General features: G+C 38.7%; 1 protein-coding gene across 6 annotated transcripts in view; it reads left to right on the top strand.

Annotated features, from left to right (window-relative positions):
* Positions 1-16,655, top strand: part of INPP4B (inositol polyphosphate-4-phosphatase type II B) — a 281,318-nt gene that overhangs the window by 212,249 nt on the left and 52,414 nt on the right. For all 6 annotated transcript variants that reach the window (XM_048508966.1, XM_048508967.1, XM_048508961.1 and 3 more), the window contains 4 exons: positions 3,924-4,071; positions 10,812-10,984; positions 12,775-12,898; positions 16,287-16,404. In XM_048508966.1, the coding sequence (XP_048364923.1) occupies positions 3,924-4,071; positions 10,812-10,984; positions 12,775-12,898; positions 16,287-16,404 (563 nt within the window). The remainder of the gene's footprint in view (positions 1-3,923; positions 4,072-10,811; positions 10,985-12,774; positions 12,899-16,286; positions 16,405-16,655) is intronic.

Consider the following 16,655-nt stretch of genomic DNA (forward strand, 5'->3'; position numbering starts at 1 on the left):
CCAGTACCTTCTTTTGCAAAAGATTTTATCCATCCAAACATCATGTCTCTGGGGTAGAATATCCTTACTACACTTTCCTGTTCTGTGATTTAATGAAATTCTTTTTATATAAAACCATAAGTTGGAAATTATTGGTTGGAAATTAATTTATAGCAGTGGTCTTAGAGTTTTGAACATGTGTTTTTATACATGTATTTGTACATGTGTGTTTTTTCCTATGTAATTATCGCAAAACTAGTAAGGATGTGCCAGATTCTCATTCAAGCTCAGATTTAATCTTGTCAGTTAATAGTTTTATGCATTTTGGAATGCTGTAAAGGCATGTGACTGATTTTTTAATTTAGTTGAGAGGATATTCCCATTGGTCACTTTTTTTGGGGGGGGGGTCTCCCAACAATAGTCCTGCTGGATCACATCAGAGATCTATGCCAAATTTCCCACCGACAGATCCTAGGTCAGGGGTGGCCAACCTATGGCACTCTAGATGTTCATGAACTGCAATTCCCATCAGCCCCTGCCAACATGGTTAATTGTAGTCCATGAACATCTGGAGTGCCATAGATTGGCCACCCCTGTCCTAGGTAGTATCTGTTGGATATTTTACATAAGGTACAATGATTCTAGAGGTATACCTCCTGGAAGAATCATTTAAAAGGAGAAACAGAAAAACATTCAGAGAAAACTGTGCAGGAGGGAAGTGTTTTGGTGAAATAATAACCCCATGTCCAGATTGGGGTGAGGCTTCCCTGGCAAGTTTACAATAAGTTAACAGTTCATGCTGAAAGTTGTGTTGTGAACCATAATGATATATGTTATGACTACTGACAGGCAGTTAAGATCAATATAGATTAAGCTGCTGGGAGAAGTGTAATTCATAGTATTATTCATACCCAGCATAGATGCAATGCTACATTTGTAAAGAAAGTATTTCGACTGATGGTTACAGATTATCTCTGAATAGCTGCTCCTATTTCCTCTTGCCAGCTGCTTCTGTCATTCTAAAATTTCCCTTCAGGGAGGATAAAAAGTCATGCAATACATAATGCAAGAGTAAGGTGGGCAGCGTGCCACTTGGAAGCCATTGCTTTATATTTCTAGCTGGTTAACATGGCTGGTATCACTGTGCTGTTTGAGTATCATTAAACAAGTAGGAAAACACTGTACTCATTGGACAGGCTCTGTTTGTTCAAATCCATTTTTTAAAAGAAGTATTTCAAAATCTTTAATAAACTAATTTTTTTTACATCCTTGCCATATTAAAAATAATAAAATTATGTTTGCCAAAACTGTTCCACTGTAGATGAAGACCCAGTTTGGTGGTAATAATCTTTAAAGGTGGTTTAGTAGTTAGGGTGCCAGAGTAGGATATGGGAGACCTAAGTTTGAATCCCCCTTCTGCCATGGAAGCTTGCTGAGTGACCTTGGCTACTTGGGGAAGGGCACCCTAAAAGTCAAATCAATCAAAAATCAATTACACACTCTCAACTTAATGTACTTCACAGGGTTGTTGTGAAGATGAAATGGAAGAGTGAAGAACAATGTTGGTCACTTTGAATCCCCATTGAGGAGAAATGTGGGCTAAATAAATAAATCTTTCCATATCAAGTGGTTGCTTAAATTTAATCTGAGGTACATCTCAACTTTCTAGGAAACATAACCATGCAGGCTCTATTATCCTTAGATGGGAGTGAGGGGTAGGATAAGCAGAAACATTCAGGATAGTGTAGTCACTTCAGGGGGAAGAATCGCCTTTGTGTCAGAACAGCAGGGATAATTTTGTTTAATTTGAATGTCTGCCAATACTATCACTAGCTCCATAATAACAGTTCAGATCTTGAGTGCCCCAAGGTTAAATTTCAATTTTCCTTCGAGAAGAAAAAACACCTGTCTTGAATGCATCTTAAGGTGATCCTGTTTTAATTTTATGGATATGAAAATGTATTAGTTTAAAGGAGAAGGGACCTCTCCCAATTGTGAATCAAGAAGCAGAGGGAGAGACGGGAGGCTGGATTTCATCATTGTTATTCCAAACCTCAGACTTGCATAAAATATGACAGTGAAGCTTGGCCCATGTCCCAGTATATCTCAGTAGTTGTCAGTGTAAATTGGGAATACCTCCAATGAAGTTAATTGCCTAACATAAATGAATATAAGAGAAGTATCAGCCCCCCTAATATTGGACCTACTGAAATATTTCAGCTGTCACAGAATGCTTTTGAGTAAACTCCAAATTGGCCTGAATTGGGCTAATTTGAATCAGATTCAAATTTGGATCATGTTTAAAAAACAGATATGTGAATTCTGATCTCTGCAACCTAGCTATATTTCTTGCAAATGCCCAATTATCTATTTCATCTCTTTCTTTCTTTCTTTCTTTCTTTCTTTCTTTCTTTCTTTCTTTCTTTCTTTCTTTCTTTCTTTCTTTCTTTCTTTCTTTCTTCCTCTTCCTTCTTCTTCCTCTTCTTCTTCCTTCTTCTTCGATAAAAAAAAAAAAAAAATCTGCTTTTCCACCATGGGGGGGGGGGTTGAGCACGGCATCTGTCGTGCACCGTGGCAATGCAACAGTATAGCTGTGCGAACAACACCCCAGGGATGGTATTTTTACCGTCCCTAGGGTGCTGTTTTTGGGCCGTGCAGATGCGGCTTTCTAATCCTACAGAAAGTCAGTTAAGCTTTATACTTTTAAAAAATTTCAACTAAAATCACATTATTTTCTCTCTGGGAATACACAGTTAATTAGACTGTTGTTCATACTGGAAACTGTTAGTGAAGTCTTTGTTATATCTTTTGAATATCCTAGATCAGTGATGGCGAACCTATGGCACCGGTAAAGCCAGAGGGGTGGCACTTCAGAGCCCCTCTCTGTAATTAGAGGCACGCGACATTGTGAGTTCATGCATGGGGTGGGTAAAACTCACGCCCCCACTTATCACACATTCTAGGGCTGGCTCTGGGCCACTGCCCGGCTCAATTATTAGCATTAAACCTAAGAGACCTTAGTTTTGAAGAAGCGAGTGTAGGTAACCCTGTTGCCACTGTTAAACATAACTCGATTTCTCATGCGAAGAACTAAAGCGCAATCCTTTATCTGGGAGTAAACTCGGTTGCTGGCAATGGGGCTTGCTTCTGAGTAAACCCTCCTACGGTCCTGATTCACCCATTGGAAGAGTTGCATGGTTAGCTTCCCAAAAGCAAAAAACTACTAATCTGTTTTACCTTCACAAAGCTTACTCCCGAGTAATGTACTTAAGGCAATGCACCTGGAGTAATGCACGCTTTGGAGTGTTTTTTTTTTTCTAAACTAAAACCTCAGTATTATTCAGGTTAAATTGTCGGTTGGCACTTCTGGCGAAGCGTAAGCATAGCCGTCGGTTTTGGGTTGCAGTTTGGGCACTTGGTCTTGAAAAGGTTCGCCATCACTGTCCTAGATTATATGATGATCCAGATAGTCATTTAGACAATTGTAGCTTATTCTGTTGCCTGCCATGCAGATGCTGTACTGCTGAGCTGCACCCCCTCCCTTTCAATGTAAGGTTTTTATGGCTGGATAGTTTAGGTTGTTTAATGTTAAATTATATAATCTCAGGGGCTTTTTCCAATGATTATCCCATGCAATTTCAGGGAGGCAGGAAAAAGTATTTCCTGTTCCCTAGGTGGTTGAAAAATTACTTGCAGAGGTGTAAACTGGCCTGTGAGGGAACCTTTTTATCTTTTCCTAGGATATTCAAGTACAATATGTAGACAAGATGAGCTAACCCTCCGACACTTATTTTACTCACTGTGCTTCACTGCTTTCAGCATTTTTTCCCGCCTAGCACAGCTTCAGTAATCCAATGCTGGGCATCTGATGATTAATCCATATGCTTTTTGATGCATCTTCTAATATTGAGTAGTGATTATAGCTGCTTTTTTTTTTTTTTTAGGACAGGGTATGGACCAACGTTGAAAAGAGTTTAAACTGCATTATTGCGATGGTGGACAGATTGCTTGAAAAAGAAAACATCCCCAGTGTAGCTAAGGAAAATGAAAGTGACCCTTCACCAGCAAAACATGAGGCATCTCCTGTAAGAGGTAAGAACCGTACTTTTGTATCATTTGTAGGCTGAAGAAGCTGCAATAAAATAGGGTAGATGGTGAGCCAATGGATGGAAATACTGACGGTATAGTTTTTCACCATTCTGGCCTTGAATGTTGGGAGTCTGTTTATCAAATTGCATCTGTGTTGTGCGGTCAAGAGTTGCTCGTAGGACTTGTGCTGTTATTTTATTTTTTTTTTTATTTTGGGGTGCGGCGTGAAAATCTGCTTGAAAGAACAGTGTTCTGCTTCGACGTTTCTGACACGTTTCAATCTACTTCAGGCTCTTCCTGGAAGTGTTGTGCAGAGGAAGAGTCAAGGGCACACACTTAACCCTTACCAAGCTCATAAAGAAGTAGGAACAAGGCAGTTGTCAGATGTGTCCTTGGCACAAATCGTATGCTTGTCTTCAAAATAAAAAAATATCAGTGCTGCGCATGAATGTGCGCTATTTGAAGACTGGGATCACATTCCTGGAGCATCTCACAAGTGGTAGCCACTTTGAAAAGTATTCACGGCGCGTGCAGAAAACAAAATTCCACAGACCAGCCTTCTGTCAATTATTACTGCTGCTAATTGTTTAGCTCTAGGGGCAAACTACACAAGATTTGTTTAACCATTCAAGGACTCTTATTTGGCTCAGGATCAGCACATAGGGATGGGTGCGAGTGCAAAATAATCCATGGCTTCCTCCCGTGCCATTTTTCCTGAGCCAAAATGCCCTGGGAGAACATCTTCCCCTTTTGCCGAATATCATATCCAATTTATTTAGTTCGGCCCAAAGCATGTCCTAATACGGCTCTAATAGAAAAGGCCTTGTGGAGGAAGCAATTTTAAGGATTCGGTCACTTTCCAAAGAATTATATGGACATGAAAGATCCAACATTGTAAAGCTGAGAGAAGGGGAAAAATGCAAAGAATTGATAGCGGATGATCTAGTATGAACCAACAGAACAGAAAAGTAAAGGGAACAGAATTAGCAGGTTGGCTTAGCTCAGTGGTCGAGCACGTGAAATACATGGAATTGGTCCAAAGCTCAAGGTTCCAATCTGCAATCCTTCAGTTAGAGGACCTCAGATAGGAGGAGCTCAGAAAGACCACTCACTGCTTGGGACCCTAGAGCTTTTGGCAGTTGGAGCAAACAATATGGACCATTGATGTTGTTCAGTGGGCTAGATCTGTCGCAAGGCCAAAATAATGGTGCTGACGTAGAGGAGCTTGTCTGCCTTCACCTTCAGCTTGCAGCCCACTGAACCACCTGAAATTGTGCTCCTATGATCAGTAGTGCACTGTGGAGTCAGGTTTTACAGCGGGGGGGGGGGGGAGGTGTTACCCTCCCCTCTGAAATATCTTTCCATCTGCAGCAGGGTTGCCATAACTCCTGTGGCAACTGGCAGGAGATGTTGCCCTATCTAGGAATGGGAAAATTCTGGAGATTTGGGGACAGAGCCTGGGACGATAGGGTCCCCATTGGGATACAGTGCCATAGAATTCACAAAATTAGTTTTCTCCAGGGGAACTGATCTCTCTAATCTGGAGATGATGATCAAAATGTAGAAACCAAAATCAGAAATTCTGCTTTGTTAACATCTGCATGCTTTGCTTCACATTCTTGAACAGCAGAATCTCAGTTGTTTGCAATTGCCTCAGAAATTCATAAATACAGCAAAGGTGCTACAGTTAAACAATCTTGCATTTGTATAATATCCAGTAGTGAGCACACAACATTAAGTTCTTGTATGAATAGTTTTGGTGAAGGATAGAATGATGTCCAAGATATACTAGGAAAATGGAAATAATGCTTTACCTTCGGAAATCTAAAGGCCTTCAATCAGAGGAAGCTTAGAACAACCTGTGTTCTTATTTTGCCTGAGGCTTCCCACTGTTGAGGGGGTAGTGATAGTGTTGTTTCATTAGCTGTTAGAGACCCCTGCCTCTAACATTGTAGCGGACACAGTAGGGCCACAGTAGCGGACACAGTAGGGCCAGGGATTACACAGGACATTTTATCTATTCCTGAATTGTGCCTAAAACCTTCAAGAAAATAAGAGGCCAGGGCCTGGAAGTGCTTCTGCTCCTAATTAGTTAGAAGCCATAATTCCTACATGGGTTCCAGTTGGCATGGAACTATATCCCATTTTTAGTTACAGCTTTTTATTGATATGGTCATATCATTCTCTACTGTTCTCATGACCCAATAAAGAGACCTCTATAAATGTTGCTTTTAACTAAGTGTATGTATTTAATTTTTGGGTCATTGCCTGGCAGCATTAGTATCAATATGTAGTCTGCTGATCCCAGTTGTCAACAAATTCATTCATTGTCAGAACTTTGGTCAAGTTGCTCAGGCTGTGAAAAGGAACCATTTAAAACATGCCCATGAAATTGTTCTGTCCCCTTTAATTAGAGGGTCCTGTCCTGATTAGATTTTGTTTCACCTGTTTGATGTTGTGAGAATGAACAGGGAGTATTAGCAACCCGTCTCAGTCTCTCAAAATATTTAAAAGAGATGTTGGGATTGTCTGAGTCCAAGTCACTAAGTGGCTGACGTGTAAGTATGACCAGAAGCTTGGTTCTGGAAAGTTCCACTCAAATTTGGCTCTAATTGGTTAAATTAGATACTTATGTATTTTCTCAACCTTTTGGTGTTACGAGAATATCTGATTTATATAATATGGCCTTTTTTCTTCACCCTCTTGATTATTCATGGTATTGTGTTTCTATTATTTACATTTTATATTTAGATAAGTTAATGATTGTATTGTATAGTGATGTTACTGTATTTTTATTGATGTGGCAGTAAGCTGCTTTTAGAACTATGCCGTGAAATGACATATAATATATAAAAGTCAAATATATGATGATGACAAAAAACTGTGATCTTACTGTTCCATTAGCATATTAAATACTATTTGTGTTACATTTCTATGCTATTGTGCTTTTGTTAAGCCTGAGGTTCAAGCCAGATCAGTTGTGGGGAAAAGAATCTACAAAGTGGAACCAGGAACATGCATAGAATTTTCTCCATGAAGATGTTAGTACAATCTTTTTTAGAATTATATTATTCTAGAGCAGCCTCTAGGAAACCTGTGTAAAATTGCATGCCTAGTGTTTATCTTGGAAATACTTCTTCTCACACTGTTAAAAGAGGAGGCTGAACAATGTCCTGAGGCAATTTTCCCACCCATGTGTCTATATCATCAATTAGAATTCATGCCATGAGTTTTCAAGATCATACTGTAAATTTCCCTGCATCTGATAGCAAAACACCTGTTGGCACAGATTTCTGGTAGTAAAACTAAATTCCCATGGCAAATTTGAATACAGCCAAGGGTAAGGAATCTCCAACGTGGATGATCTACTATCCCACCCCCAATAAATGTAACATGTGGGCTTCTAATCAGGTGGCAGAAAGGACAATGCAAACCTTATATAGATCCCAGTGTTATCTCTGGTATCAAGTACCATATTTAAAATACAGAGAAGATTCACATAGCAAAAGACAGCATTGAGTTTGAATGAATAAACTGGGTAAATCTCTGTCAGGAATGTTTAAGTGTAAAGCATCAATGCAGTAGATTAGACTGAGTAACTCTTTGGGTCTTTTCATTCTCTGTGAGTCTTTGTGCAATATAAACAAATAGGACTGCTGCTCACCAAGATGTTATGATGCTGTCAAGTTTCTACATTTCTGGTAATACAGGCACTAAATGTTAAAATTACTGAATCATTAAATAATAGATTATAAATAAATTGCAAATCTAGCTCAGAGTGGAAGTGTGTAACATAGATTTCAAGCATTTTTGTTGAATTATTCTGATGTTTTTGTACAATAGACCATAGGAATGTGTGGCTTATGTTTGGTTTATTGTGTACATTTGCAATGGGGACATTTTGGTCATCATGTTTTTATCCTTTTAAAGTATATGTTTCCATGATTCCCATACCCCCAATTTGTTGCAGAGGCTGGGTATGCAGAGTGATATGGTCTGGTGTAAGTAGAACTGAAATACAGTTTCCTACCATGTTGTATGTATGCACCTCTGATTTATTTGGCACTGTATAGAAAAGAATGCAAAGCATTTTTTTGTTTATTTGACTGATTGATTAAATGTGGGGAGTTTACTTGTTTCTACAACATACTGTGATGTATTTTAGGGTGTTGTTTTTTCTGTTCTATCACAGTGAATAACACATTCATTTAATCATCTATATCCCCTTGGCTTATCACTGATATTCTTAACTTTAAACTAAGAATATATTCTCTTGTATCTTTATGATTTTGGAGTGCTTTCTTAAGGCTGAATTTGAGATATCAGTTTCCATGGTAACTATCTATGCTGTCATCAGCAAAGCATTATGATTTCACTGCAGGATAGAGCAGATAGAAAATGTTCATTTTTAAGGAATGAGATCAATGTAAAGCACAGTACAATCTTGATATTTATTGTAAATAATAAATGTTACTATTGGCCACATAACCTTTTTCATAGAATTCAAATTTGCAAGAACATTTGAAGTATTAATGTATTCTGGCAGAGGCTAGTGCTTGATTCATACTTAAAAGTTGTATTTATACATGTGACTTAAACCAAACTGATAGAATAATTGTGTGAAGTATGATACTAACAATCATTAGCAAAACATATTTACTTCCGATTTTTTAAATATTAGGGTTTAATCCAAAATCAAAAAATGCTCGTTGACCTCTTCTGCTGGCAAAATCTATCTGAGACTTGGTGCTTCTTATCAGCTTGTGACAAATTTGCCAGAGAAATGGTTTCTGTCATAAACATTTTAGTAACTTTGAAGTTAGACAATCTAAATGCACTTTGTGTCCAGAATCTTCAAGAGCTGCCACCTGACAAGCATGAGCAGAAGGGAACATATAGCACCTGAGCACTAACACTTCACATGTTGCCAATCGGTTTCTTGTCACAAATCAAGGTGCAGTTTTTCATCCTTAAAGCCTTACATGATCCAGCACCTGAGAACCTAAAAACAAATACATGAAGATTTGTCTGCCTCAAATATCTGCCATTAATGCCCTTCTAAGTAATACTATCACAGCCCTTTTCTGTGGTTGCCACAACACTACAGAAATGGAGGTTCTTATATCACCTGATTTGCCCTGTTTAGGAGAAGAGAAAACCTTTCTTCTGGTATGGTTTTGTTAATGAAACTTAAAAGTAGTCCCCTGAGCAAGCACTAGGTCATTACTGACCCATGGGGTGTTGTCAAATCACAAAATTTACTAGGCAGCCCCTGTTTATGTGGTGGCTTGCCATTGCCTTCCACAGTCATCTATACTTTACCCCCACCAAACTGGGATAGAAAACTGAATCAACCTTGAGTCGACTACCTGAAAGCAGCTTCCATCAGGATCGAATCCAGAGCTTTGACTGCAGTACTATGGCTTACCACTCTGCACCATGGGGTTCCCTTAATGAAACTTAAGCCTCCATTCTTATTGAACAGCTTAGACTGTTTTTGATGGGTTTCTTCATATGAATTTGTTATGCTACATATTGACTATTTGCAATAAAATGCTATTCCATTGTCTACAGTTTGTGAGGTTGTACAAGAGTAAATATTATTGTTACTTTATAACCCAGGTTTGGTGAGGTTTGGTTCAGGGAGTCCAAAGTTGGGTGCTCCCATTCTCCATTGTTTCCAATGGGAGCTAATAGGAGATGGGGGCTACACCTTTGAAGGTCCATAACTTTGGACCCCTGAACCAAACTTTACCAAACCTGGGTGGTATCATCAGAAGAGTCGCCTAAAGATACCTGAAATTTTGGTGCTGCTAGCCTAAAAACTTCACCCCCTGCAAGCCAAAATACAAAAAAACACAAACGAACATGGGGGAGCACAAAACTCAGATTTTTGCACCGGGCTCCATTTCCCCTAGCTACGCCTCTGCCTACTCCCCTTCCTCCATCTTTTGAATACTGAATGAAATAGACTGATTTAAATAAATCACAAATATGTATCTAGGGAAAAGGTGGGGGCAATAAATGGGCCATAAATTGAATCATTTGAAGGAACATTAACATTATGCTACTTTTAATAATCTGCTCCATTAAAATAGTTCACAGGTCAGAAAATTTCTTATTAATACCATAAAGGAAATTAGTTACAGCCCTACTTTTGCTGTTGTTTTGTATATTTAAGGATTATGTGAGCCTGCTTCCAATTTACACCCCATTTCAATATCACTAAGGCTTTTATGTTACTGATATATGTTCTCTCATTCCAAATGTATAACTCTGTCCACATGTGAGCGAGAGAGAGAGAGAGAGAGAGAGAGAGAGAGAGAGAGAGAGATATCAATATGTAGTGGCACTTCTTTAGCTTGATTTGAAGTTCAGTACATATTTCATAAAGTTGAGCTACCATTTCATTTGCCTTGCCTTTCACTGTTGATTTCCCTTCAGCCTTTTTTTTTCTTACAGAATTTATTTGAGTTAGTTCAGCTTATCTAACTTATAGGGTACAACTAACTATATTTCGTACCTCTGGTGCTTTGATGAGAGTGAATATGCTGCAAGTAGTCTTTAAATACTGGGAAGAGTACTTTGAGAGGAAAAGGAAATGGAACCTGTCAAGAAGCACACGCCTGTAAAGGAGAGGCCATGAGAAATAAAGAGATGTCCTTTCCTTTTCTAGCTTAGCTTCACAAGGAAGACTTACTATGCTCTGATGGCTTTTCTTGACCATTCCTCATTTGTTACAGGTGACTGGTATGAACAGCTTTATCCATTGACAGTTACACTGAAGGACTGCATTGGAGAGGTGGTGACTAGGGCAAGACAATCCATGTCTTTCATACTGCTCCAAGAACTTGCATGTAGTTTGCCACAGTGTTTAATGCTGACACTAAGAAGAGATATTGTCTTCAGTCAAGCAGTAGGTGCTTTTATTTTATAAACTTTTCATTCTTTTTTTAAAAAATTGATTAGCAGAGCAATCAATTTAAACCATGCCAGGTTAAAAGCCACAATCTTAAACAATCATTTTCCACTGCCCAGAATATAAAGGCATGTGGATATACTATCGAATGGTACTCTGCCTGTTCCAGCAGTAAGGAAAGGAAAGGAAAGGAAAGGAAAGGAAAGGAAAGGAAAGGAAAGGAAAGGAAAGGAAAGGAAAGGAAAGGAAAGGAAAGGAAAGGATTCACTTCTTTCTCAGCCTCGGGGCTTCAGTTGTCACTCTCATTGATTTGCCTGACATGAGGCAACAGAAAACAGGTCCCTTTATTTCCACTAGGAGTGGACTGTGTTAGAAGAGTGTTCACCAAATTGCTGCTCCAAGCAGCATGTTTTCCTGCATTTTTCCAGGACCTCAGAGGCCCTTCAGAAGTTACTGAAAACATTGTTGATGATCCCTCAAGTTTAGGCATTTGTGAAGTAGTCCACAGCTTTTGTTTTCTGCCAGTGCTTCTGGAGTCAGCTATGAGGTCTTCAGAAGACCATCTAGCCAGCTCTGCAAAATCCATCACAACCAAATTTGGGGAATTTTGAGCCATTTGTTTTGGTCTTTAATGACAAAAAATAGTGCTGCTGCAACTTCATATAACAAATCATGGGTAGGAGGGTTTCCCAGAAGAGGTTGCTGCACTGCTGGGCAGTGTCTTTAATGTAAAATATCCTTATGTATTTTCCTTAATATCCAAATATTCAAATTAACAAAGAAATAAATGGTAAAATGGGTTGCTTGTGGAAATATAAATCCAGCCCTAGGGTATGTCTTCATTTATAGACCTATCCTTAGTTTTCTAGCTCTTTCCTTAAGAAAAAGAGAACAAAAACAAGAAGAAATCCCAAGACAGAACCTCTAATATTAGCAAATCTGGAAATTAATTTTGGAAAGACAGCAGGTAAAGTAGGTAAATTGTGTGGCATTATCTCATGGCTGAAGAACCTGGTATTGCTCCTTTTAGAATAATAGTCCATGTCTCAAAGGGAAGCTTTTAATGACCCAAATATTCACTCTGCCTATTGTGCATCTTCCTTTTTTGATAGCTAAATTCATTCTGAAAGGTCTATGGGAGGAATAGGTGACAAACCAGAACCACTAGTTCAGATCTGAGTCCCTCAGATCTCTGAAACAGCTACCATCTGTTCTTACTGTTTTATTATTATTCAGAACATACCCTCCACCTAAAAACTCCCAGGGCATTTTAATTTGTGGATTTTCTTCTGCAATATCCCTTGGGAAAAGTTTTAAATCCACTTTTCTTCCTGTTTATACTGTAAAAGAGGACAGTGATGCATTTAGCTCTCCAGTAAACCTGTGTCATCCAGAAGATGACATATCTAACGAATAAGTCATAATGGAAATTGTACTACTAAAAATGTATACAAATTTAGAGAAGATATATCATGATTGTGTAGCCCCTGAGTTAAGCAATGCTGTTGTTAAATCCCACAATTATGTCCTAATAGACTATTAATAAACTGCTTCATTGTCAATGATAGTATTATATCCATGGTACTGAAATCCATTGAGTACAAATTCAATACAACAAATCCAAATGCTGAAGTTTATTAATTTCAATAACTTAGAACCTCTTTTGAACAAGGTTTAAATAAGGTTTTTGTTGTAACTAATTTCTTAGTGTTAAAACAGTGTAATAAGTCTGTTAATTTCTTTGTAATGAAACTGTTACCTGTTTGTATATTTTCTCCATCATTTAGCTTGCTGGATTGGTCTGCGGATTTATAATCAAATTACACTCCAGTTTACGTGATCAAGGCTTCCTCCAACAGCTTCATTTGGTGGGGTTAATAGTTCAATATGAAGGACTTCTCAGTACGTACAGTAAGTGTAGCATTTTGAAGGTGGTCATCTAGTAGGTTCTGCATTTCTACTTCCTTCTTTATGGAATGGTCATGAAAGCTTCTGGAGCTGTGCACCATTTTTATTTTTTACTGTGCATTAAACATTTTAATAGCACTTTGGGACTGCATTCCTAAACATATTTATTTGGAAATGAAAAATCTGTCTGAACTTATGACTCAATAAACACATTTAGTTCTATTCACAAGCCTTGGGAGGGGTGTGTGGTTTGATGTTTTTAACTGGCCTGTATTATCATTTTATTGCTTATGTATTGCTAAAGTTTTAATAGGTTTTAATTAGTATCAATTATTATTGTATAGCTGGTTTAATGGTTTTGGTTGTTTACAAGCTGGCCTCTGGCAGGTATAATATGCAAACTGTTTTACTATTTCTTTGTACCTTGCCTTTACAAAAAACTCTGGGGGTTCTAAGCTTCTGGTCATAACAAATCAGAATGAAGGCTGCATAACAGTAAGGGCAAATTCCCACTTGACTTAGGGAACATGTTTGCCTGTATGATGGTATTTCCTTAAGGGTACCTTACTCCAAAGCACTATATCTGGACTTAATCTTATCTGCTTTATTACAGGTGAACATACATTTCTCCACACTCATCCACTCACATTTTTTAGTTCAAAAGTGCACTAAAAATACAGTTTAAGGATTCCTTGATACATAAATTATATGCCATTGACTTTACAACACTGTTTATTTAAAATATGTATTAGCCACATCATAAAGGTAAAGCAACATTAGTAATTAGAAGCAGCGGTGGAATTGAAAAGGCAGCAGTTAAAAGTTGAGGATGCAGAATTTTTAAAGCATACACTGAACAAAAGTGGGAAAACAGAAAACGTTCCATTTCTCCATAAAGCTTAACAAGCCGCATGCCAGGCATAATGCTGGGAGCAGGTAGTCTTCCATCAAAACTGTAAAGGTCTGTTCTCTAATTCCCCCCACCTGATCTTAGAAGGTAGGGGAAATATAAAGCAGGGAGTTGTTTGTGTCAGGTTGAAATGGGACTAACAGTCTTTCAAACATGCTGATCCCTGGAAGTTTAGAGCTGTAGAGATAAGAACCAGTATTATAATATTGCACCTAGCAGCAAACTGGCAACATGTTCATGGTCTTTTAGAACTAAAAGGAGAGAAGACAAAAAGCATTTGGATTTATACTCTTCTTTTCTCAACCATAAGGAGTCTCAAAGTGGCTTATAAACTCCTTCCTTGGTGCACAACAATCACCTTTTGAAGTCAGTGGGGCTGAGAGAATTCTGAGACAACTGTGATTGGCCCAAGGTCACCTGGCAGGTTTCATGTGCAGAAGTGGGAAATCAAAAATGGTTCTCCAGATTCTCCACAGTTCTGCTCTTAACCACTATACTATGCTGGTGTAGAAACATGTGTTTTCCATAACCACTGTGAATTGACATGACTGGAAGAGGTATTTACCCAACCAGATATTGTTGATGCCATCAGGTCTTAGATGACTAACTGACCTGCTATAAATCCTGAATTACTGATCTTTTGGTTTTGAATCACTTGTAACAGCAGTAATTTTATATCAAGTAACGTAAAATTATCATGGTGTTGGTTGAGAGAGGGACTGGAATACATGCAACCCTTCTCTGATACATGCAACCCTTCCCCATACCTAGCCCAGCCCTCTCCATCCCACACTCACAACAATAAGAGTTGGTTTTTATATCCCAATTTTCTCTACTGTAGAAGTGTCAAGCCAGTTTTCAGCTGTTTTCCCCACCACCATCCATGCAAGTAGGAACCTTGTGAGGTAGGTGGGGCTGAGAGAATTTTGAAGGAACTGTAGCTAGTGCAAGGCTGCCCAGCAAGTTTCATGTGGAGGAGCAGGGAATCAAATTTGGATCTCCAGATTAGAGTTCGCTGCTCTTAACCACTACACCACACTGGCTCTCCAGGATTAACAGATGTTAGCAGCATCAGCAAACAAATAAGAAGTATTTTCTTCCTTTTACTAAAGTCCAAGTATGTTATAAAACTAATACATACAATGAGGCCCATTACCCAGTGTCATTTCTCTGTGTGTCAATATGTAGGCCCTCTCATCACTGGGATCCATTGTTTTGAAGATAGTTCTCCCCTTCAGTTTCACAGCCTGGATCACTCAGTTTTGAACAATAATAACCCAAACTAATAGCAAACTAAAATAAAATCTGGACATTTACTTTTTGTTCCCCAAAGTAGTAACCTCAAGGGAGGAGACCCTCATGTTGCCCTTTGGGAGGTAACTTGCTAGGGACATCTGTTAAAAATATCCCCTGAAGATATGAGGTCTTCAGTAGTGATTCTCAAACTTTACCAACCCTTCTTGATTTAAAAATATTCATGGGCTTCCAGCTCCTGTCTGCTGGCTTGAGCCACATGGCAAATGGCCCCCTTGCAAGATACACACTCTCCCTCCCAGAAGCAGCAAGGAAAGACCAATATTCTCACCCAGTACTGCTGCCATTGGAGTTTCGTCGAAGTGATGGTAGTTCCCAAAATAATTTCTATAGCAGTGATGAAGCTGCAATGGGGTTGGGGGTGCACTGTGCCCTGGGCGCGCACCATTGGCGTCATGTGGTGGCAGAAAATCGCCCCCCAGACCCTTCTCCCAGGGGTGGGGCATGGGTGGATCAGGGTGGGGTGTGGGTGGAGGGCGCACGCAGGCAGGTCATGCCCCGGGTGCAGTTCCCTCTCCCTCTGTCCCTGTACTATGGAATTATCTGGTCTAGAGTGCTCAGGGCCATTTTTGGAAATCTGACTGCCTTCTCATCCTCCCTTCTTACCATCAGCTCTAGCATAAGGGAAAGCAGCTAACAAATACGTAAGCTGTTGTGTAATATGCTATGCAATTCCATACAGAATTACTCCAGTCTGAGCCCTGACATCAGTGAGCTTAGCCTGGAGTGACTTTGCCTAAGATTTCACTGTTAATCCATTCTCTATATGATGTGCATTATGCAACTTAAAGAGATGTCTGTTTTTGACCTGAAAACATTATGCATAATTTAACCAAATGCAGATAATAATATGAATGCAATATGTAGTGATGAGTTAGTACTACATTGCAAAAACTTTGTATCTGCTTTCATAGGGAACATTATTATGTCAGCATGAGAATATAAAATATTCACATCCTTAACCAAATTTTCAAGAACTGGATGAGGTGTGCTTATAAAACAACATGCTAAATAGAGATATCGCTGCTTATTATTGGACCTTGACAATAAATTTGGGAACTCTTGAATTCTCTTGTAGCTTTTCTAAAACCTTAAACAAAGAGTGACTACTCAATTGTAATTTATGTTTCTCAGAGCATTTTCTAATCAGCTACTCTATCTGTGTAGGTGAGGAAATGGGGATGCTAGAAGACATGGTTGTGGGAATATCAGATTTACAAAAAATCATCTTTAAAATAACAGAAGCCAAATCAGATGACCTTTTGCCTGTTATAACTGGAAGGCGGTGAGTATTTTTATTTTGTAAAATAAGAGCATAACATTACTTTGTGCCAGTACAAACAATGGGATCTCTCCAAACATTTTTCCTACTGTTATCTTCACTTGCTGGTGTAACTGATTTGCTGTGATTTGTGATTTGCTGTTATCTTAATTTGCTGGTGTAACTGTATTTATATGGCATAAACAAAAAGAGGAATCCTAAATGACAGTTCAGTCTTCTAAGTCAACTAAAGTCAGTTGTCTCAGAAGGCTGTA

This window comes from Sphaerodactylus townsendi, linkage group LG10, assembly GCF_021028975.2.
Source record: "Sphaerodactylus townsendi isolate TG3544 linkage group LG10, MPM_Stown_v2.3, whole genome shotgun sequence".
Lineage (NCBI taxonomy): Eukaryota > Metazoa > Chordata > Lepidosauria > Squamata > Sphaerodactylidae > Sphaerodactylus > Sphaerodactylus townsendi.